Source organism: Canis lupus, chromosome 32 (assembly GCF_011100685.1).
Source record: "Canis lupus familiaris isolate Mischka breed German Shepherd chromosome 32, alternate assembly UU_Cfam_GSD_1.0, whole genome shotgun sequence".
NCBI lineage: Eukaryota > Metazoa > Chordata > Mammalia > Carnivora > Canidae > Canis > Canis lupus.
The window spans coordinates 30324816-30349382 of NC_049253.1; the positions used below are offsets into that span (position 1 = coordinate 30324816).

At 31.4% G+C, this 24567-nt stretch overlaps 1 protein-coding gene across 9 annotated transcripts in view; it reads left to right on the plus strand.

Moving 5' to 3' along the window:
- Window positions 1-24567, plus strand: part of MAPK10 (mitogen-activated protein kinase 10) — a 305461-nt gene that overhangs the window by 226498 nt on the left and 54396 nt on the right. For 8 of the 9 annotated variants that reach the window (XM_038582223.1, XM_038582221.1, XM_038582229.1 and 5 more), the window contains 4 exons: window positions 565-623; window positions 1433-1571; window positions 2320-2485; window positions 4958-5029. In XM_038582223.1, coding sequence (XP_038438151.1) covers window positions 565-623; window positions 1433-1571; window positions 2320-2485; window positions 4958-5029 — 436 coding nt within the window. Of the gene's footprint in view, window positions 1-564; window positions 624-1432; window positions 1572-2319; window positions 2486-4957; window positions 5030-14820; window positions 14893-24567 lie in introns of all 9 variants that reach the window. The other variant, XM_038582225.1, reaches the window with a different exon arrangement.

Genomic DNA, 24567 nt, shown 5'->3' on the forward strand with positions numbered 1-24567 from the left:
ACTAAATTCATTATTGATAATCATCTAGGATAAAACTTTTCCCAGGATATCATTATAGCATTAATTTAAATAATATTTGTGTGTGAAACAGAAGCAAAAAAACTCAAGTAGCAACACACACAAAAAAATATTAAATGAGAGTGTTCATTAGAGGAAAAGCATGACCTTGCTACATCTTGTTAAGTGTTTTACTGCTGCCCATTTTTCTTACGTGGCTTTTCTTTTTTTGCTTATTAATTACAATTCTATATTCTACCAAGGAGAATCACACTCTAAAGCAATATATCAACTATATATCTTCTTTGATTCTTCCTTCTGCCTAAGAATTTGAGCTTTTTAATTGTATTTAACCTGAAGACATATATCATATGTCCTTTCTGAATACATTTTTCACTGTTCTAGGAGATAGTTCTAGAAATTTTTTCCGACTTTTTTTTCTACTGTAGCACTAGTCTATGACTTTGAATTGGATTAAATAATTGTTTAAATATGCTTTTTAAATAATTCGTTTTCTCACTTTTTCTTTCTCTCCTTCCTCTGTCCTTTCCACTGTTTCTCTTCCAGATTATTAGTTTATTAAATGTCTTCACACCCCAGAAAACACTGGAGGAGTTTCAAGATGTGTAAGTAACAAAACTCTTGAAGGAAGGGATAGCATAGCACTCACATAACGCAAGGGAAATTGACAAAATCAGTGGATGAAATCCCTTGTAAAGATTAAAGGGAGATAGATGCTGCGGGCAAATGAAAGGGAGCCAGTGATAGGACAGAAGGTTCTGTTTCTGGTATTACTTTTAGGAAAGATACTTCTGCTTCTTTTTGGCCTTCTGGTGCTTTGTGCTTTGTTGTCCAATGTTCTTGGTTCAATCAGAGAAGATTTATTATTTATCATGTATTTTTTATTATCAATTGATCCTGTGAAACTTCTAGAATTAATCTATTCACTCTGAGAACTTATAAGAGGGACATGTTAAAAATCATTTTAAAATTGTTACTTCTATTTTTGTGGTGCCTTTGATTTTGTGCAAAAAATATCTATCTAGAAGATAGTGACAATAACAGAGAAGTGAATCCTCATACATTGTATTATTTGACACAGATACATTGCATTTGATGGGAGATGCTATTCTGATTTTTTTTAATTTGTAATAATATCTGAGAAAGAATTCATAGAAAACTGAGGACAAGATATAGGTAGAAAATATATGGGCAGGAACCAAACACTAATAAATGCTGCTTCTGCTAGTAACCTTGTGATAGAGTTACCATGGCTAACATGTGCAATACTTGAAAGTTTTTCATATACTTAATTCAGTCAAAGGTAGAGCTGGGAAGTTTGGAAGACTTACAGATTTAGGAGGAGATTCTGACCTCTTTGAAGGACTTCACAGATCTTGTGATTTGGAACTAACCTTGTGGATTTACCTTCCAGTTACTTAGTAATGGAACTGATGGATGCCAACTTGTGTCAGGTGATTCAGATGGAATTAGACCATGAGCGAATGTCTTACCTGCTATACCAAATGCTGTGTGGCATCAAGCACCTTCACTCTGCTGGAATTATTCACAGGGTGAGAATTCCTACTCCAGAATTATAATTAAGATTCTTTTGGAGAAGAGAAAGAGCAACTGTAGGTTCTTTTCTTTATGTAGGAAGGGTAGGTTGAATATAATGTACTTCCTCGTTTCTTTTACAATAGAATTAGCACAGAGTTCACTAACATATAGAAGAAAATTTTAGCTATACTGTAGCTGATTTCATTTAGCATTTTGTTTCAGCTCATTGAGAGTCAACTTCTGAGAAGCCTCATGTTTTCTAGCTCCGTGATTGGCAGAGGTCATATGTGCAGCTGAAAGAAGACTGTTCGTTTCCACAGTTTGTTTCTGGCAACAGAAAGACAGCTGCCCTGATCTGCTCTTTTGTCAGGGCTAGAAACAAAAAATAAGCTGAAAGGTTTATGTTGCCACAAGGAAAAACCTAACAGCTGACAATAAATGATATGTTTATTCTAAAACCTCTTCCCAAGATGAGCCTAAATTATAAAATTGATAGCACAAATCTTTTCTGGGTTTGAGAAGCTTTTGAAGATACCTTAAAAATATATTTAAAAAATAGTTGTAACTTCTTTAGGGCAGTAATCATTTGTTCTATATAGGGCTTTGCAGTCAAGGGGGCTTCCTGTCAGTACTATTGCAAGACTGCCATACTGATTGAGTAGATAGAAATCACACGTTCCAAAAAAAAAAATAAAAAAGGAAAGAAATCACACGTTCCATTTGCTGCTGGCTTTTAATTTCTTCTCTTGTTCCTATCGCCAGGATTTAAAACCAAGTAATATTGTAGTCAAGTCTGATTGTACATTGAAAATTCTTGACTTTGGACTGGCCAGGACGGCAGGCACAAGCTTCATGATGACTCCTTATGTGGTTACACGTTATTATAGAGCCCCTGAGGTTATTCTGGGCATGGGCTACAAGGAGAACGGTAAGGAGGCTTCTGCATAGCAGCCACAGAAACCATGAAGAAAATGTGTATATGTTTTAGACGGCAAATGGCAATGTTCTCTTTCATGTATATGAATGTATCTTTTTAATAGGACTGCCAGCTTGCATATTCAAAAGGTTTTTTAAAATACTACTAGGAGGAATCACTCATTAAAAATGTGAAGGATGTTTTTGAAAAGTAAGCTTTGCTACAAAAACACTAACATATGTTATGGCCAAAAAGAATTGTGGATAGAGTCTGACTAAACAGTCAAGCAGATATTGATTAGCACAAGCTGTTGATATTGAGAAAGATTGATGTTTGGGTTGCAGCTTAGTTCAAAATGAGTAGGAAAACAGGAAGTAGTCTATCTGTTGCACTTGGCTCTATGGCTAACTTAGATTGATGGCTCTAGTCCTAGGAAAAGACAAAAGGATGTCACAAATCTTTGGAGTGAGAATCTTTACAAATGCTCAATGAATAGTCAATTTAAAATAATCCAATTGTTCAAGTTACTTAAGAGTTTGTTTAATGCTTTAAACTGCTCTGTGAGTAATAGTTAGGATAGCAATTACCTAGTAAATTTTTATAAATTCCAAATCATGGAAAAAAATATTAAATTTTACATTACTTTTTTCATTAAAAATATCTATTCATGTTCATGTATTCATGAACAGTTTAAAAGAAAGGGTAGAAAGAATCTTCAAAATGTATTGCGATTTGATTTTATGAAAGGCTTTATAAGATATCTATTAGAATGCATTGCCATATATTATTTTGAAAAGAATATCTCTAACAAGTAATGTAGCATATTAAGAAATGTGTCCAATAAATTTAAGATCTAAAATTGTTTTAAATTAGGATTGTATATATATGTGTTCAATGTACCTTGCATGGTTATTTGATGTTTTATTCTATTTAATTCCTAGCACTCTATTTTTATAAGTTTTATAAAAATAATTATCCATGTATTTTCATGTGCAAGTGCTACAGGGTAGCTTTATGAAAATTCCCTGGCCACCAAAGTTTTAAAAAATTTCTTTGTGTACTTCCAGATTAGAAGGCAGCCAGTACTTTTGTGCATTTGTGCATTAGAAAGGGAAAAGTCAGCTCTTAGGAAGGTCAGGTTCACTTTGGTGAGCGATGGCAGGATTCTGTTAACCTTTAACTTGAAAGAGGCAAATCTAATCCTCTTCCCAAGGTATTAATACCACACCTAACTTACTCGGAAAAGAAGATATTTGTATACATTTTTCATAGTTTATTTGTAAAAAAAAATGAAAGGGGAGCCAATTAAAAAAATCAAGAAATCAAGGATCTACTGAGGTCTGGGGATAGGGTCTGAATTTGCCTAGTACAGTGTTACAGATCTTGGTTGCACAAATGGCATGTAATTTCCTCCCTCTTCCTTCCTTCACGAGAAGAAGGTTGCAATTAACTGCCTTAGTTTTTTCACTTCTCTAGATCTCTGAAGGTATAGCTAGCACTTGTGCTGCCCACTTGCTTGTGAGAGGAAGGTTATCATGCAGAAAAACCCGCTTGTTCCTACATCAGGCTTGCCCAGCTATCCCACGCACCTAACCCTGCCTTCCTTCCCCAAGGAGCATCTTGGCCTCATGTTTTTGCCTCAGAGTTCCCTTGGTCAATACTGAAAAGCAAGTCGGAAGAGGGTAAAGATTGGCAAAAGAAGGTGAAGCATGTTTGGTTAATGAGTATGACAACTGAGAAATAAACAAATAAATAAAACAATTTTTAAACATCTTTAATACTTCTTTTTCGCTTTACTTCCAGATGACTCCTTTACATGTGCTAATTGATCATATCTTTATCCTTGAAATACTTCAAGTAATAAAGTAAAAAAACTGATGTTTATTTACAAGGAAAAGCTCTGAACAAAAAGCTAAGTCCCGAATACCAGGGATTCCAATACTTCTGCCTTTAAGCCACGGTTCTAGCTGTTTCCTACTTTCTTGGATTTGCTTACATGTACCTTGTTTTGAACCAACCAACCAGCCAACCAACAACCAAACAGAAACAAAGGGAACCAAAGAGTGGTCTCTCGTTGCCCTGTTCCACCTAACCGAGTGGAAAAGAAAATGGAAACAACCACCCCTCCAGGATAATTAAGATTATTTTTGCTATATTCAGCAAATGGTAGAAAACCCTTGATGGCTTTTAGCCATCACTTGTTATGGAGATACTTTTGGGGTAGCTTCTGCTTTTCTATGTCACCCCTTTATGGCCCTACAGAGGCAACTAAAGTACTCATAAAAGTTTTTTTTTAATTATTTTGAGTTCTCGTTAAACATTGTTGATGTAATTTACAGTGGTTTTCTTTTGGGGGTAACTTTTGGTGGGAGTCAAAAATTGTACCTTCTAATCAAACTTCTTTTTCCTCCTCCTTCAGAGATCAATTATCTTAGTTAACTTTACTTTCCTCCCTTTTCTTCACTTCCCTCTCTCCTGCTCTAGTGGATATATGGTCTGTGGGATGCATTATGGGAGAAATGGTTCGCCACAAAATCCTCTTTCCAGGAAGGGACTGTATCCTTGTACCTTTTGCTGCAGCTTTACCTGTTTTGTTCTCTCTCCCTTTAAACACATAATGATTTTACCAGGAGAGTAAAGATAGAAGCAAAAAGTTGGGTAAGTGGTATAATTGTGATTTTAAAAAGTGATGATTTATATAATCTGACCAGTACTGAAGACTACCTACTGCAATGATTTGTTTTAATTAAATTTTTTATGAGCTTTTTTCTTTAAAATATTTTCTTGTCTATAACTCAAAATAGCAATGCTTTTTTTTTTCATAAATAAGAGAGGTCACCAAATCCCAAATTATTAAAATGTATTTATCTTTATAACTAGCAAAAGAAGTCACTATTTGCAAGTATTTTTCATCTTTTTTCTAAAACCATTTTATGCTTCTACAACATTTAGGCATGATATAATTTCTCTCCTTACTGATATCCTAAGCTTGTGTCTGGAGTTTCATTGATTTGAATTACTTTTGACACTAGCCAGTCTTAAATAGGTCAATATAGCATATCCTCCTTAAAACATGAACTTCCACATTTAAAAGTCATAATTATTATTCAAATTGTAGAGATCAGCTGGGTTTAAAATAGGCTTCCCTTACTTGACTTGGAGATGTGACTGAGACCTAGATAATTGGTTTTCCAATGAAATTTAGAATTTTAAGAAGTAGTGTTTATTCAAGTTCTACCACTAAGTCGTGAACTAGAGTTATCAGAAACTTCTTGGAGAGATATCCATGATTTAGAATTATTAAATGAGCTGGCATATTTCTGAAATGACCAAAAGTTTATTTCTAACAAAATGACATATTAGTGTGTGTAATATATAGGTAGTAAAGTTTACATATTAATAGAGAATATACTTTTATACATATAGAAATACCCTGCTAACACACAATCATGCAAATCTAAGTATAACAACAGTTGCCAACATTAATAGTGATAATGCAAGATTGAGTTCAATACAATTATTATATATGATTTTTTTAGAAACTGGCAATAAACATGTGGTCCATAACTCTATTAAATATTATATCTGATTAATAAGAAAGCTCTATTAAGGAACTCTTTTATTATGTAAGAAATATTATGGTTGTTATTTAGTAGACTCAATGAGAAGTTTATAAAACCAAGAGCACTCATTTATGAGGCATTTGTTTATTCTGCTGGATATTAGTAAGATATTCTCTAAATTCCAATAGTAAAGGAAGAGTAATGACATCTTCTAGAACTATGCTGTCCAATAGGTAGCCACTAGCCACATGTGGCTATTCAATACTTAAATTATGATTAGTCTGAATTGCATTTTGTGTGCAAAATGCATACTAGATTTTGAGGATATAAAAAGAAAGCATATAAAATATTTCAATTTTTATATTGATATTAAAATGATAATTCATTTAACTTTCATTTTATTTTAAATTATTTATATTTTGAGGATAAATCATATATCCAAGGTAGTTGATTTGAACAATATTATTATTAACAATCATATTTAAATGTACTGATTTTATATAAAAGTAGGAATGTGTGTATGTGTGTGTATGTGCTTTGTTCTTTGGAGTATGATATATTTTAGACCAGAAGAAAAGGAACTTCTCAATCAATACTCAAAATGAAGTTTCACAGCTACATCTTTCTAATCCACTAGTTAGTGGAAGATAAAATGTCACAAAATATCTCATTTCCCTGGGATGTTAGTATAGGTCACTTGAATTCCATGTGGTATGGTTCTCTGACATCTAATGTAGCTCTTCAGACATTTATCAGGATTACTTTTCTCCTATTTTAGCAGTATTACATTTAAAAGCCAAAAAATTAGAAGAAGTCAAAACATTTTCTAACCCAAAATATGCTTCAGAAAAAAAGACAAAGATAATAGCACCATATGGATTATTCTCTGTTCTTCCAATGATTGTTTTCTTGAGAGTCTTTTTTCCCTTTTATTATAGTTTGTTTCAGGAAAATGTCTGTAAATAAGAGTAAATTGTGCTAAACTCAATACTTAAAATATATATCCCTGATAAAAGTTAGCTAGAAATTGAATAAACTCAAACACAAGAATTTAGATTGTGATAGGGATTTGCATTCAGTATTCCTTTGTCTCAGTGATGATCATATAAAATGTCTTTGATAGCCTACTGCCATATACGATAATGAGTCAATGGAAAAGTTACATAAAGACACTTATAGTGGAAACCATCTTGCTTAAGTTAAATTTTACTTAAAGAGGAGTAAACGATTTCCGGATAAAATGTGTTAGAAGAACTGCCAACTTTCTGGAAATGTTTCCATTTAGATTTAAATCCTTAGTTCATTTTAACTTATAATTTAATATCTTAAGTCATGATGACATTTGAAAATTAAACTGTAGTATCCCTATTAAACAACAGATTGCGTGTATTCTGTGGTTTTGAGTGGAATTATTTCATTAATCTTTACAGGAAGTTATTATAATTTTATGATTAGAGCTTCCCACCCACATGAGAGATCAGAGCATTGAATTAACCTCACTAACCATGATGATCAGATATAAATTTCGGGATTGATGGAGTATATATGGAGAGACGAATCATACCAATATTTTAGCATATTGAAATGATTCCAGCATTTTCTGGAAGTAATATCAAAGTGTAGTATATGCTAATTGACTTCGTCCAAGATTCTTTTGAGACGTAAAAAAAGAGCAATCATAAGTTCCCTTGACTTTCCTTTATAATTATTCAGAGTAATTTCTATTAAATTTCTCTGAGGCTGAAAAATTATATAATAGTACTCTATCATCATAATCAAAATTATTCTTCCCTCTCCACAGAACCTTTTAATGTTCCCTTTCTTAATCTGAATCTATGGCAAAAATAGTAAAACACCTTAACAAATTGAGAAATCTTATGAGATTATTATTGATGACTGAAGTTTTAGCTATTTGTCTTTGCATTTTGAGAACACTGTGTGGGTTTTCCAACTATGGATATAATCCAGATGATATCACAGGGTAGTTTCTTGATTATTAAAGTGTTGGCAAAATACATACATACATACATTTATACATATTTGCTTTTCCATTAATTGATTTGCTAATTTTTAATATCCAAAGGATCATTTATAAAATATTTGTTTTTACTGTGTGAATAGTTTAATTATACAAACATATACTATTACACACTCCATTTTTATTATAGTGTTATGGTTAAAACCTATTTCATAGTATATATATTGACATATAGTATTACTAAAATATCTTCAGTCCATGACTAATTTCAAGTTAGCAATAAATATATGAGATCCATTATATTCTTAGTCCAATGGTCATAAAAGAGGTATCAGTCACTTTGCATTTCATTCAGATTTTCTTTAATAATACCTTATAGTAAAGTTATGCTTTCTTAGAAGTTATATTTTTTATTTTTGTTTTTTAAAGGAATATTTAGTCACTGACTCCTTCCCAAACTCCAAACCCAAGCAGGGGATGCTGTATTCTTGATGACTGAAGTCTCATATTACCAGTAGAATTTTCATATAATTTCCCATAAGCCTACTTCTTTTAGATATATTCTTTTTACTTTTTCCTTCCATGCTACTTCAAATGGCAACAGCTTCTTTGAGTAAGGCCTGTGAAGTCCTTTATCTAGAGTTCTTGACCAGAGTTCCCTGGACCTCGGTGATATTAAAGAGAGGCACACTGTATTCATTTGAAATCGCTAAACCTCTAGTATATTATCTCCAATTAGGGCCAGATTAGACTGCTAAAGTAGCCCATTTTTCTTTTCCTTCTGAAGACATGAGAAATTTCAGTTAGGATGAAAAGGATGTACACATAAACTTGCCAAGGAGTCAAGTTACTAAGGAGCAGATAAATGATTTGCCAAAAATATATTTGACTAAATAAAGAAAATATCCTCAAATTTAATTAATGTCAAAAAAATGAATGAATGTCATATTTTTCTAAGCTTGAACTTGAAAATTAGGAATAATCAAAGTAAGGTGAATAAAAATAGAGGTTGTGGATTATTATATCCATCTAATGCAGATAGATATTCTTAATCCTTCTTACCTCTTTGAAATAACCATGCTTACTTCCTAATAAACTTCTGCAACTAATACATTGCTATAATCTGAGTCTTTTACCTAATATTAAGATAATACAGTATTATCCCAAACCATGTATGATTTATGACTTTAAGTAAAAGTGTGATGTAAAACTTCAGTCATTCTTTCATACCCATAGACAAATTGCAGATAATCAGGAACATTTAAAAAGATAAGACTTTTCACCTTTATTTCTTTGTGCCTGTTTGAAAGAATATATTGTCACCATTAATTTGTTTACCACTCTTTTATTATTATTTTGAGAAAATCTAAGTAAGACAGGAATCACTAGAGTGGGAGCTTGAGATCAAGGTGATCTAAAAAGATGGAAGGAGGATACAGTTATAAGAGGACTTTCTCCGGGAAAGTTGAGGCTAAGGCCAGAGTACACCAGAAGGTGGGATAAGGCATGAAGGTCATGAAAGGAGCTCAGAGAGGGATGCCTGGGTGGCTCAGTGGTTAAGCGTCTGCCTTTGGCTCAGGTCATGATCCAGGGGCCTGGGATCAACGCCTGCATCAGGATCCCTGCGAGGAGCCTACTTCTCCCTCTGCCTATCTCTCTGCCTCTCTCTCTGTGTCTCCCATAAATAAATAAATCTTAAAAAAAAAATAAAAAGGAGCTCAGAAAGATTTACTGCAAGGGAGCACCAAGGCAGGATGGACTTTCAGGGTAGAACGGAAGGCAGAAATTGAGGAGCTGGATCTTGATCCCTTGGAATCTTGGGAGAGGAGCTGCTGAGCTCTAGCATTCACAAAGCTCCACTAGGACTACTATCCCTCTACAGTTCTGTAGACAGAGTACTGAGTGATTTTTTTTTTTAAATGAAGTATTGAGAGGGGAAACTACAAACAATAAAACACACTCTTTAGTCTTTACTGTGATATTCCATTCAAACTGTCCCAAGCCCTGTTGGCCCTTAGGACAGAGTTCCTGAATCATGTGCTACATTCTTTCTCCTTTCCACAGTCAAAGGAAAGTCAATGCATCCTGGAATAAGGCTCTACGAACTGACTTCTGGTCCTGTTCACTTTGATCACGTGACATCCCTTAAGCTTTAATTTACTTTATAAAATACCTCCTCTCCCCACCTTACAGGATTGCTGTGGCGATAAAACATTACATCTTTACAAACATGCACATACCTGCAAAACCTCCAAAGTTAAGAAACACAATAGTTATATTATAAAAGTTCATCAATTTGGAAACACTCCAGCCCAAATAACCTTCAAATTGAGTGAGATAAACTATAAAAAATGAGAATAACAAAAAGGCTACCTAGAATAAAGAATTTCTTTCAAATGAGGAGAAATGAAAGTTATCTGTGACTTAGACAACAGTAGAAAGAAAGAGAAAGGTTGCCATTTACTAAATAAAATACTTCTGTCACTTGGTGTACAGAATAAAGTGAAGATCCTGACATTCATGATAATGTGAGACACTTGGAGCCGGCGTTTGCTGTTTATTGATAAGAACAATGAAAAGTGAAAGGTTTAAAAAAAAAGACATTTTTCAACGTTAGAATTTCCTTGAATTCCTTATTTCTTTACACTACAGAATTACATGAATTTTGAAAGATGACATTTAAAACATGTTGGTGCAGTAAAAAAATTAATTAAGCCTTTGTATAGTAACATATTTTGTAAGTTTCTTAGTCTCTAGTTTTATTTGTTAATTTAATATAAAGCTGAAGTTTCCTCCATTATTATAAGTTTCAATGGATTTTTTTCTGTTTTTCAAAAAAGCAAATTGGAAATATAAACTGTTTTAAATAAAAGTTAAAAATTAATGATATAATGACAAGTTCTAAAGCAAGAAAAGCAAGCTGAGTGGGTAGACTCAAGAAGAAAATCTTCCTTTGATTTCCTGACATTAGAATACTTAGCATTCCATAAGTGTTATTTTTCTTATGTAAATTTACATGTACAAAATATATATGTTTCTTTAGTCTTTGATAATTCCGTGTTTTCACTGAAGTTTAAAACAATGTGCTCTTGTTAAACATCTAAATTTATAATTTGTGAAACAAATTTTTCAAAGAAATAGTATCACAATATAAGAAAATCATATTAAATCTTCTTGCTATCGTATTTTAAGGTATGCTTTGAAAGAAAATTTATCAAAGCACATTGTCTGAATCCTATGCTAAGTGAAGATATAATTAGGTCAGGGAGAAAAGCAATATAGTCTCACAGTTGTGTTAATCTCCTAGATGGGGAATATTTACCAGATTACTAGATAGAAATTCACATAGTACAAAAAATATTTCACTGTAGATTACAACCCAAGCCATTGACAGAATGTGGAAATAACAGTAGGATGCTTTCTTTATTTAGATTTAAGCTGCCAGGGCCTATGTTATATCATTTCTATCTCTTGGCTAGAATAGAAAAAAAAACATAATTTAGCATAATTTAATGCCTGACAAATGATACAATGACACTTGAGATTTTTGCTCTTAGAAAATTAATCACATGATTTAGTAACACCAAAACTTACTTAATAATATCCCTTCTAAAGTGACTCAGTTTTTGAGTGTCACAGTTACAAATGAATCTCCTTTCTGCCTGTGGGAATACTAATGACAGGAGAGGAAATGTAATAAATCAGAGTCAAAAAGCAACCAGAATTCTATTGGGCAGCATTAATGTACAAAACTTTACAGAGACCCAAATACTATATCAGGCAGTCTCAGAAAGCATCAAAATCCAGTTTCCAACAGTAATCAAATTTGCTAATTTTTTTCTCAGGTCTATGCATGATCAGTATTCCTTGGAATATCTTGAAAATCTCATAAAATAATCTAGTCTCCTTGATAAGTAGATATGTATTTAGTTGAGGGAAGGCTTACCACCAACACCCACCTCCCTGCTCCAACAAGATTTAGTATCAAATTCTTTTATTACTGTTTTAGTTGTGATGAATAATTCACAAAATCTGGTGCAATGACTTTATCTTGAGAAATAATACTGACTTGAGTCGATAAAGATCCATATAAATTCATATGCGTATATTCCACTTATGTAATTCATAATAATAGAGTTTATCATTTCTAGGCACAAGGCTTAGACTTAGGTGGCATAACATGGATAGTCTATAGAATAATGAATAGTGAGTAAAGTTAAATGGGAATGGAAAATTAAAAAGTTGTTTAGGGCATTGTTACTCAGAAAGTTTCTTTAAAATAGAAAAAATAGAATTTATTAATCAGTATTTCAGATCTAGAGTTTTTATCTCTGCATTATTTTTATGAAAAGCTTTTTGATCCATTAAGTCTATTTTGGGTTCTGACATGAAGATAAATTTCCAAAAGCTGGTCTTCTTCTTCTTTGAAATACTTATATCCAGCAGAGCCACACAAAAGAGAACTGGGAAATATACCAGTTAATACCAGTTATTAAACTAACAACTGTCTAGACTATTTGAGACTAAAGCAACATAAAGACTAAGATTCCATTTAGATCACCTGTATTGTTATTGCTGTTGTTTAAAGGCCATGTATGAAGGAGTGAAAGTCAAGGGATTTTAGTCTGAAAGATGGAAATCTGTCAGTTTTAGGAGAGAAGTGGTCAGGGATCATAGACTATATATTCACATAAGTTAAGATTTTATTTAGATGAAGAAGCAGGGCAATTGGTTTTAGATAATGGAAAGAAGTTCCATAGAGTCAGCTGTGATTGAATATGTGGAATGACTTTCTAAGTGGTTTTAACAGTGAAATGATCTGTTCCCCTCATTGGAAAGATTTATTATATCTAAATATAATATTAAATAAATATTAAGTAAACCTTCCAGAATATATTTAATTCCATACTTACTATGTACCAGGCAATGTAGAAGGATCTTTACCAGGCATAATCCTTTTAAATCTTTTTTTAAAATTTTATACTATACTAAATATATATACTACTAATTTTAATACTATATTTAAATAGTATTTACCATCTACATTTTAGAGAATGAAATTTATATTTAGAGACATGAAGTGCCTTGACCAAGGTTATAGAAAGAGATAATATAGAAGAGATATTTTTTTGCATTAAATAAAAAATAAAAATAGATGTTTTCTAACTCCCAGATACAAATGCTCCCAGATTCTGTTTGTGGCAGAAGCCACCTTTTCCAAGTGCTTGAACGGGTACAGGCAAGAGAAAACGCTGCTTATTGAGTTTTTAGCTCTCTCTGAAGTTTTTGGTCAATGTCTTCCTCAATATCTATAAAAATAGATACATGTAAATAGCAACTTAGACTGGTCACTTTGGATAGTATGATAAGAAAACTTGCAATTTCAAAACAAATGCATTTTCAGAGATCTTTTTCTTTTCTCCTTTAATCAAAGATTCTCACAATACCAAACTCTTGTGAGACAGATATTTTCCATAATTACAAATGCATTAATAATAAAGGGATGCACAACTGTTTGCTCTATCTTTCCCTGATATTTTTGCATGTCACTTGCTTTCCTAAAATGGAAGCAAAACAAATTTGCTTCTCTTGGTATGCTTATCACCTTCAAAGCTGTAACCATTTCTTTGCAGTGATCACTCTGTTTAGGTGTTAAGTCAAATAATGGAAAATTTGAGTTTAACCTGAGTGAGATTTTCACATTCGAAAGAATCTCGTGAGGAATTCCTTAAGCTCACTGACAAATTACAAAATGTAATTTGAAGAGTAAGTGGAGCAGAATTATAGTGTATTGCTAATTTAATGCCTCTTCCTATTTGCTCCCCCTCAACATATTCTTCTAGGTTATTTTCCCCCTTAAAAATGACCTATCTCTCTTTCTGACTTCCAATACGAACACGTGAGTAACCAAGTATGGTTAAAGAGAGAGATTTTACTTTCTTGCTTCGCCTTTTCCCGTCTTGCCCCTCCCTGTGTACCCTCTGCCTTAGCTTACTGGTTTTAAGTTCTGGATGATAACTGGCAATAGCAGAGAAACCATTGTAATTTCACCTCGAATTCCAGGTTTCTTTGGATTCATAGTCTGAGAAGTGTTAGCTCTTTAAATTATGTTGTTCATTTCCTGTTGAACCATCCCATTTTGAAAGCCAGTATTTCTAACCATTCTAAAGCAACCATGTTTATAAGAATAAGACAAGTCTTCCTGTTTAGAAACATGCTCCTTTGATGAGAGTCAATGAAACTGAGCCAGCATATTTCAAAACATTCATTCTTGAACTGGCATCTCACTTCCGGAAATTTATTCATATTTGTAAGTAAGAGTAAATGTGTTTTGTAAAAGAAACCCTTTCTTCTGAGGTTGCTGGCAGCTCAGCTTTTTTTTTCTTTTTTTCAGATATGGTATATGAAAGAATAAAAAAGAAACCATTTTGCATGTTTTCCATATTAACACAATCTATAATAATTTACAATACAAATCAGTAGGATTCTAGTAGATGAATGCAAATTAGACCTTTTAAATCAGAAACTAAATTAATCATTGAATTATAATTGCAAAGTAATATTATCATGCATTAAATAGCATTGAGTGGCACTGTTAGCTCAGTTGCATAGCAGAAAGCGCCCTGACATCCTTGTGTTCTCCCTATTTCTCTGTTTTAAAACACTAATGATCATTAAGACTGCCTTCTGAGCTAGTCAGTGAAAGGTCAGACCATTGCTCTATGGCATAGGTAGCCAAGTGTTTTCATTTATTTGCTGTTCTATTCCTATCTTCTTGTTTATCTTCATTTCATTTTTGTTTTCAGTTGACATGTGGTCAGTAGGGTGCATCATGGGAGAAATGATAAAAGGTGCAGTGCTGTTTCCTGGCACTGATCGTATCCTTCTTAGCAGCCAGTGAGTGGTCTCTATGGGTGTCATTCTCAATCAATTCCCTTTGGTCTCAAACATGATACTGCTGATGGTACATATTCACTGCCTTTAGAGGGATTCTAGGAGACTCCAATGTCAAATATTTACCAGCTGCCATCATTGTAGAATAACCTTGTCTCCTAGCTAGAACTTATGGGGATAATACAGTATCCAATATGAAACATTCAGCATGCTTTCAAAAGGCCTGCCTTAAAATTCAGTCCTATGAAACTAGTAACAGTGATATGCTCTTCTCTATTGGTTTTTTTTTTTTTTTTTGAGTGGTAGATGTTTTAAAATTGTTATTTTCATAGCTAGATAATAAATAACAAAATATTTCAGTTAAGACTGGAGATTCATGCTTTTAAGAAATATACACCTGACATGGAAATCTTTAATCAGATTTATTTTCACCCTCAAATATGATAGGTTTATTTTAACGCATACTCAGAAAGCATGCATATGAATTTCATTTTAAAATTTACCAACCTCTTTTAAAATTCTTTTTGTCATTTACTTCATCTCTAAGGATAATTGATCCAATTCTGGTTCTTATTTTTCTACATTATTAACAAATGCAAAAATTAAAACCTCATTAATTAAAAGATTATATAAAATATCTGAAGAAAGAAATTTCTATCACTTGAATAAGTAAAAGTGATCTTCTTTTAGCTAACAGAGATAGCAAGTAAAGATTCCAGAGGCTTTGCAGCATTAAATACAGACACTGTGTTATTAGTATATAGACACTGTGTCTTTAGTATATGGGAGTGTAATAATTTATTTTCTTAAATTAGTTAAATATTTCCCACATTCGGTCACTTATTAAGATATCATATCTTCACCATATTAAGGATAAAACCTTTGCTTAAATGACCATGATTCAAAAATAAAATCAAACCTATAATAATGGGGTTTTAATGTATAATTAAAGTAAATCTAATTACTAATATAGTATATCCTAACCATACTATGATTAGCTATTTGCTTTGGAGATTAATATATTACTTATATGGTTTATATAGTTTCATACATATATTCTCTGTATGTATTAAAGGACCAGTTTGGAAAATGACTGAGTTAGGCACTCAATTTTTGTAGAATGAAAGAACTAACCTAAAATGTCTTATTTAGTAAAAATTTAAAGTTACACTGTTTTTACTTCTTTTTTCTAGTCTTACGTATGACACACGTTCATTTTTCAAGTCTTTCTGTCTATATTGCATGAATTTGCCATATTCATGTTTATGTTAATGCTGTTTAAAAGTAAGTTGAGTTGATAAAAACTAAATTCCTTCAGACTTCTAAAAAATAGAATTTCTTTATTTTCTAAGGAATTTTAAACTTTACTTTGGTCTTTGGACATGAACATGAAACAGTTCTTAAGTTTTGGCTAATTTTAGGCATTTAGTGAAAATAGACTCAATCTGTTACCTTTGTACTCTGCTTTTTCAGTTCATTGTGGTAGAATAATCAATTAGTGAAATGAGTATTTGCCACCTTTAAATTAAAATGATTATTTTAATTACTTTTCTTGCATATTCTATTTAAAAATCAAATCAGATTTCCACAACTGAGTTAGTAGGTATAGATGAACATATCTTAAAATCCATTTTTTGGGGAGAAATTGCTTGGATATCATTTCTAACAGTTATTAAAATCCTTATAAGTAAAGCTTTAGCCTGCTACTAATGTTAAAATCTCATGATAGATACCTTTCAATACCTGAGCTTGATATTTTTATATTGAGTTATTTCTGGAGTTCTTATAGGTATACATTTGTAAATTTCTTGAAGGACAAATGCTAATTATTTTATAAAGTGGCTTCTTGAATGTAGGATGTGGTCTTTTACTGATTTCAAAGATGTTGGTGAAAGTTTAAATCATTCTTTTTCAAGCAAACAAATTATGAACACTGAATATCATAAAGTTAAACTTTAAAATGTAAGACAGATTATTTTTTAAATTCCCTATTATTAGAAGTGAGTTCTCTGAAGAGGCAATAAAATTAGATCTCAGTCTATTAGTTAAATGGAACCTTTAAAATGGAGTTAGAGATATATAATATGTATATTATACATCCATACAATACATCATAAGAAGTCATATTATTTTAATTAACTTATATCCTCATTTACATGAAGGCATTCTCAAAATAAATAATTACTAGAAATCTTTGCAATATGAGCTATGCATATCTTCTTAATATATAAACCATTCAACAAGACTTAAAATATTAATAAAGCCTTATCCCCTTTATCTTCTATGTCTAAAAAATTTCAACCTGTTATTTTTAGCATTGAGAAATTTAGATAGCTAAAAGCAGCTTTTAAAGTTTTATATATTGGGCAGCCTGGTTGTCAGCGGTTTAGCGCCGCCTTCAGCCCAGGGTGTGATCCTGGAGACCTGGGATCTAGTCCCACGTCGGGCTCCCTGCATGAAGCCTGCTTCTCCCTCTGCCTGTCTCTCTCTCTCTCTCTCTCTCTCTCTCTCTTTCATGAACAAATGAAATCTTTAAAATAAAATATAAAATAAAATTGTATGTATTTATAGACTACCTTATTGGTAAATGTATTCTTAAGTATATATTAACTCAATTTATTCAAATCAAATGTTTTTAACTCTACAGAGGAATCAGAACTCAACTATTGAGATGCTTTCTTTTGGGAAATCTAATGAATTTCATCATAGCAAAATTTTTTACTTTAAATATTATAAAATATTTTAAGTTATACAAGTGAATTAATATTAGACATATAGCTATGTAGAAGACCAATACAATGAAAACATATATACTATCACTCAGATTAAAAAACAGAACATTACCAATATCTTTGAGTCTTTTGTGTTCTTCCCAATCATATTCTTCACTCTTCCCAGAGATCCTAAATACATGTTTTTACGATCTTCTTAACTTTCTTTATATTTTACCACAAGTATATTTATCTCTAAGCAACATATGGTTTAGCTTTATGTGTTTTACATATTGAACAAGTCGCATTATTTTGCTACTTGCTTTTCGTGGAGGTTAACTTTATATTTTTGAGGTTTATTCATGTTGATCCATTAGTTCACTCATTTTCATTGCTGTAAAGTATTGCAGTCTCTGAATATTCTATAGTGAATTTGTTTTCCTACAAATAGGCTTTGGAATATATTCAGTTTATGTTTTTGTTTTTGCTTTTGCTTTTATAAATAATGAAGCTATGAACATAGATCTCCAGGAGCACATGGGAAAGGGAAGTTTTTTTTGTTTGTTTTTTGTTTTGTTTTGTTTTGTTTTTAATGATAAATTCCTGGGCACAAAGGGGTGCACATTTTAAACCTGAGTATGTATCATAAGATTGATTTCTAGAGAAGTAGTATATAAATATAACTGTCTACTCCACATTAACACCAAATCTTGGTATTGTGAGATTTGTTTTTAAATTTTTACCAATCTCTTGGATATAAAATACTATTTCACCAGAGGCTGAATTTTTATTTTCTTAACTGCAAGGGAGGCTAAGTATCTTTCCCTATGTTTATAGGCCATCAGTCTTGGTAAAGTTCCATTTTTTAAAACATTTTTTATTGTATTTTAAAAATTGATTAGTAGTAGTTCATTACATATTCTGACACTACTCTTTGTCAGTTTTATGTGTTGCAAATATCTTCTCCTTGTATTTAGATTATTTTCTCTCTTTATTTTATAGTGATTTTGGAATTTGGCAGTTTGTTTTTTTGTATTCCCTTGTATAAAAAGTCCTTAAGATTTTTATGTCTTAAGAATTCTTTTAGGCCTATATATTCTCTTGTAATTTTACTACAAATGTTTTAAAGATTGGTCTTTTACATTTAAGCCTTTAGTTCACTTGGAACTGATTTTGTGTATAGTGTTAAAGAGGGATCTAATTTATTTTATTTCAGTTCCATATATTAATCAGCTTATTCTTTCTTTACTGATAATGCTGTCTCTATCATAAGTTTCCACATATTGAGGGAAAGAGTATTAGATACTGGGCTCTATATTCTGTTCCACTGATCTGTTTGTCTATCTGGATACCACTACTACCCTTTCTTAATACAAATGTATAATATGTACTTATATCAATAAGGTAAACACCTCACCTTTATTGTCTTCTTCAGAAGTATCTTAGCTATTAATGACTCATTGAATTCCCATAAACATTTTAAAATTGACCTGCTAAGATTCCTATTGGTACTTATATTGGAACTGGCATTAAATCTATAGTTTAATATGTGGGAAATTGCTTTTTTAATTTTGATAATTTTTAACTTTCTCCTGAACACACAAGGATCCTAGCACAAAGTAATTTAGGTCATTACTGTACCAATTAAAATATACTGTCAAAAAAAATAAAATTAAAATAAAATAAAATATGCTGTCCGTGCCCAGTATTTTAGTTCTTTTCCTTTAGCATCATAAACTGCCAATATTATAATATTATTGCATACAGTTGGGTTTTTTAGATTCACCTAGAACTCATTTTCTTGGCTTACTACTATTTCTTGCAACTTGGTTCTTTATTTTAAGGTTATTTTCCTTTTTTTTAAGTTAAAAAATCAAGTTTATTTTTCCATATCAACTACAAATTATTTGAAAAAAATATGAATGTAGTGCCTCTTACAATAATATCAAATCAAATCAAATAAATTTCTGGTTTCTAGTTCCATATATAAGAAGCTTGGAAATCATCACTCCATCCTAACAAGAAGTAAAAAGGCTGAACAGATTGAAAGTCATCAACTCTTTTGGATCTGTAAGAGAGAAAGACACAGAGAAAACTAATGTCCCAGAGCAAGAGAAACAGGCACATACAGGGATTCATGTCAAGGATAGAAAAATCTGAACTATAACTGACAAATTTCTAGAGACTCAGTGTGGACAACTCTCAGATTTAAAAACTCCAGGTGGAGTCAGTCATGTGGAAGCACAACATTGTGAGATTTACCCCAAGACTTTGATCAGACTCCTACAGAAAATATCAGAGAAAAATGCCTCACTTTTTCCATAGTGGGAGGGGAAAGGAACCATTTTGAAATACACCAGAACACTCTGTTTTTCTTATTTCTTTTTTTGTCTTTAAGTTTTCAATTTTAATTCCAATTTAGTTAACATACAGTGTTTTATTAGTTACAGGTATACAATAGAGTAATTCAACAATTCTACACATTACTCTGTTTTTCTCTCTACCTTCATTTAGGATTTTTTTCCTTAGCCTTTGTTTATTTACTGTTTCTCAAGCATGTAACTAGGTGTGGATTTCTTCTTTCTTTCTTTCTTTCTTTCTTTCTTTCTTTCTTTCTTTCTTTCTTCTTTCTTTCTTTCTTTCTTTTCTTTCTCTTTCTCTTTTTTTTTTTTTTTTAATTTATCTCCCTTGGGACTAACTGGGTTTCCGAAATTCCAGCCTATCTCCAGTTTCTGGAATTTCTCAGTTTTCATTTCTCTGAATATTTTCTCTCTCCTATTCTTTAAATTATTTCCATTATAAAACTCTGGTTGAACTTAAAAGTAGACATTCACTTATTCACCATATATTGCTGACCACTTACCATGTGTTGGACATTTTTTTGTTTCCAGGTATATATCAGGAAATAAAAATGACATAATAAAACTTACAATAAAAGTACTGTAGTAGAAGGGATGATGACTAAGGAATAAGAGGGTCAAAGTGCTAGGTTGTCTCTGTTTTTAAAAATTTAAATATGAGAAGTTTCGTCAAGTATGCCTCATATGGCATGTTTTCTTGATCTCATATAGACCTGATTATCCTTTCTTAATCTTCCTTTTATATAGTGTTATGCCTAGAAATGGATTTACTCAAAGGGTCTTAACAGACTACAGTTTTCCAAAATTCCCCTTAAATAGAACTTTGTATTTCTGTGAGTGTTAGTTGTTTTTATTACTTCCTTTGTTTAAAGTCCTTTTATTTACCAATTTAAAAAGGACTTTGATATTTTTCAGCTAAAAGATACAGATGTCAAATTAAATTACCTCAAGACTTCTTCCCAGTTTCAAAATGCAGGTGGAGTCAGAGCCAGCCTTTATGAAGCCAGAATATCATACAGCTTAAGGAAGGTATTTCATGAAAACAATAGTTTATTTATATTACAAATATCAAATTAGATACAGAGTCTTGTAAGGGGTTTGTGCAAATGAGATGTCCCAAAGATAAACTTTCAATAACTTAATAAAAATTCTACTGTTGGGACAACATATTAATATATATTAGATATGCTTATATGTGAAATGTCTATTTTTTGCTTTGTAAGGAAATATAGGTTACAGTAATGAATAGATTTATAAGACAAAATGGATTGTACTGAGATCCATATACATCATGCTTCGAATATTAGCCTTTGGATATTTTGTGTCCCATTGTATTCCATCGATAATCTGCTGTCAGTGACCAAATAGCCTTTACTCAAATTGTCAGCTTTGAGTTCCTTAATGTGTTTTGGCTCATAATATTTCTTCTTCCTGTGCTCGTTTATAATGAAAATAAATGTTAGTTACTATTGTGCATTAAGTCACTTATATTTCATGTTAATAGAGTTTAAGGGGGACTTTTGAGAGAAAATGAACATTCAAATAAAAAGAGTGAAAATAATTTTAAAGTAACAAAAGAGCTCAAGACATAGTCATAAAAATTTGGATCCAGAACTCTGTCATATATGTATATATATATTTCTATCCTCATCTTTAAAATTGTCCTCAGAAGTAAGAGTTCTTTTGAGAACAAATTCATCATAGAGAAATGTGGAGTAATTATAGAAATAAATCATCAAATATTTTGAACCTTATATTAAATTAAATAGCTTTTGTAATTTTTATGAGCAGCACCCCACAAGTGATAGCAATATATAATTTTCATCCTTCCCTAAATGATGATGGTCAGAACCCCTCTCCCTCTGCTGGAACACTGTGTGCCACTTACTGTAATTCCCCATCATTTTTTCAGGAAAGTGACACAAGGAAAAGGGATAAATATCAGGATCTTTGTTTTTCACTGAAGTATTTCCAGGTGACTGACCCCTAAGTTTTCCACAGCAAATAGATGTGGGTTAATCTTTTGATGTATTGACCCTATTCTAACTTGTGTCATAGAACTGAAATAGTTTGGAACTATGTTCTTAAACTTGGACTCAGTAAATCACAAGAGACTTTTAGTATATTCTACATTAATATATCTCAAAACATAGTCCAGGGACCATCTGGATTGCAATTACTATTGATATTTTTTAATATCATATAAGACTTATGGACTCAGAATCTTGTAGATCAACAGGGAGTGGGGAGGGACCTGTATTTTTGTAAGTTCTCTATCTTATGAATATTCAAGTTTGGGAGCCACAGTTTATATCATGACACCTAACAAATGGCACAATACAGTACCAAGGCACCTAGTTGGCTTGCAAGATAGAATCGCCTCTCCTGGAACTCTATACAGACAGGTCTCTTGGGCAAAATTATCTTTAAAAAATTTAGTTAAGAATTTAGAGACAAACACTGGTATTCTCTAAGTTTCAAATAGATGTGAGAATTTTTTTACAGAAAATATTCACTATGAGAGAATAAAGTAAGTCTGGATTCATAGAGATGTCAACTCTGGAAACCATATTCATAATAACAAAAAAGTAACCAATGATGGAAAAAACATAAAAAAGAAGTTACAATTATTCAAAGAGCGTAATAGAATGAGGCCATTAAACAACTTTATGGTTCCATTTAGTAGCTTCTGGAAGCTTAAATGTGCATAGAATAAATTGGGTTTGTAATTATGATCCAAAATACCCAGAGAAAGACAAGGATGTTTTGAACATTATGTTCAGGGTAGTTTGTGATATGTTTTAGAAAGTTTCCAAACCAAGGCAGTTAAGCTAAAAGGAGTATAAGAAATGTAAATTCTTAGCTAATTGATAAAATTAACTGGAATATTTTTCAATCTCAAGATTTCAGATACTTAATTTTACAATCCATACTTCTTTGTTTTATTCATCCTTTATGTTTTATTCATCCTGGTTGAAGATGCTAGAAATAGTCACTATTTGCACATTATCTTGTCATCAAAATCAAACTTTGGTAATATGACTATTTTTTATGTAATGAATTTAAAATTAGATGAGAAAATTGTCAAATAATTTCTATTAGATGACATGTTTCTATTTTTATTAAATGCTTTTTAATTATATTAAGTGTGATAATTTCTAAAATAGATCAAAAGTATAGAATATATATCATATATATTTATATTTTGTTTATATTTGTACATAGATAAATATACTACCTTTTTGATAACTGTATAGGCTGCAACCTGTAGATAGATATTCAGATCCTACTCAGCATAAAAATTATGACTTACGAGTGTTGTAAAGCAAATAAATCCTTTTACAAAATAACTTTAGCCATTCTTTTAAAAATATTTATCATATTTTCAACATATAATAATAAAAATCTAGTTAATGTTTTATGTATTTTTAAAAATATGATCATTGTGGAAATCTGATAATTTAAAAATTCTTACAAAATATATCACCTTATTATCTATTTAAAATATTAATAAAATTAATTATTTTATGTGTGAATATGTTGACCTAATAGAGTAGGGACTCAGTTTCAGAAATATTCTTTAGGACCCATGACAAGCATGCTATCAATTTGATGGTCAAATGAAAGCAATTTCTATCACATCAATTCCAAAGTTGCTCTTTTCTTGCTGGAATTCTTTTTTTTTTTTTTTTTTTTCTTGCTGGAATTCTTGGAACAAGCACTGGACTTGGAGCCAGGAGATATGACTTCCAATCATGGCTTATATTTGGTTAATTATGATTATAAAGAAAAATCATGTAGTTAACTATGAATAGTTGAACATAGTCATTCATGTTGAGATCCTGTGAACATCTGGAAAACAAGCACTTCATACTTAAATATAATTAGTCATGTTTATAGGAACAAAGAACTTGAGATGGATTAAAAGACAACTATACCACATATTTGCAGTTAGAATATTCAAATACTACACTGACAATAATAAAGATTCTTGTTTTCCTCCTTTTTGTAATCCATTATATCTAGGACCATTGTACTCTTCATCTAAAAAATGATCTAAGGTAGGAAGCACACTGAATGCCTCTATAGATTTTAATTATAGTTTGGAAAATGAAACATTTTGACAGTTTTTGTTTAACAACTTTTAGAATATTTGACTCTCTTAAAATACCGTGGAATTGTCCTAAGAATACTATTTTACAGGCAATTTTTTTGCTGAATAACTTTGTAACTTTAGCTAATTGTAACAGTGGAATACAATAGAGTGTTGGAAGTATTTTCCAACTTTGCTAAATGACTCCTTTATGGAAAATCTGACAGTTTCTTTGCCCTTATTTTTTTATTTTTATTTTTTTTGTTTGACATCAGGTCTTCAGAATTCTAAGGAAGTATGATCAATGATTAAATGATGGCTTGGTAGGGTGTGAAAACCTAACTGGATTAGAGAGTAGACCTCTTTTCATAATTTACAGTGTAAGCATGGAGATTTAACCTTAATTAGTGTTTTCTACTTATACATGAGTAGTTATAGCTTACCTATGTCCATAGTTCTAACATAAGTTTTTGTCTTAGAATAACCTTTAATTCT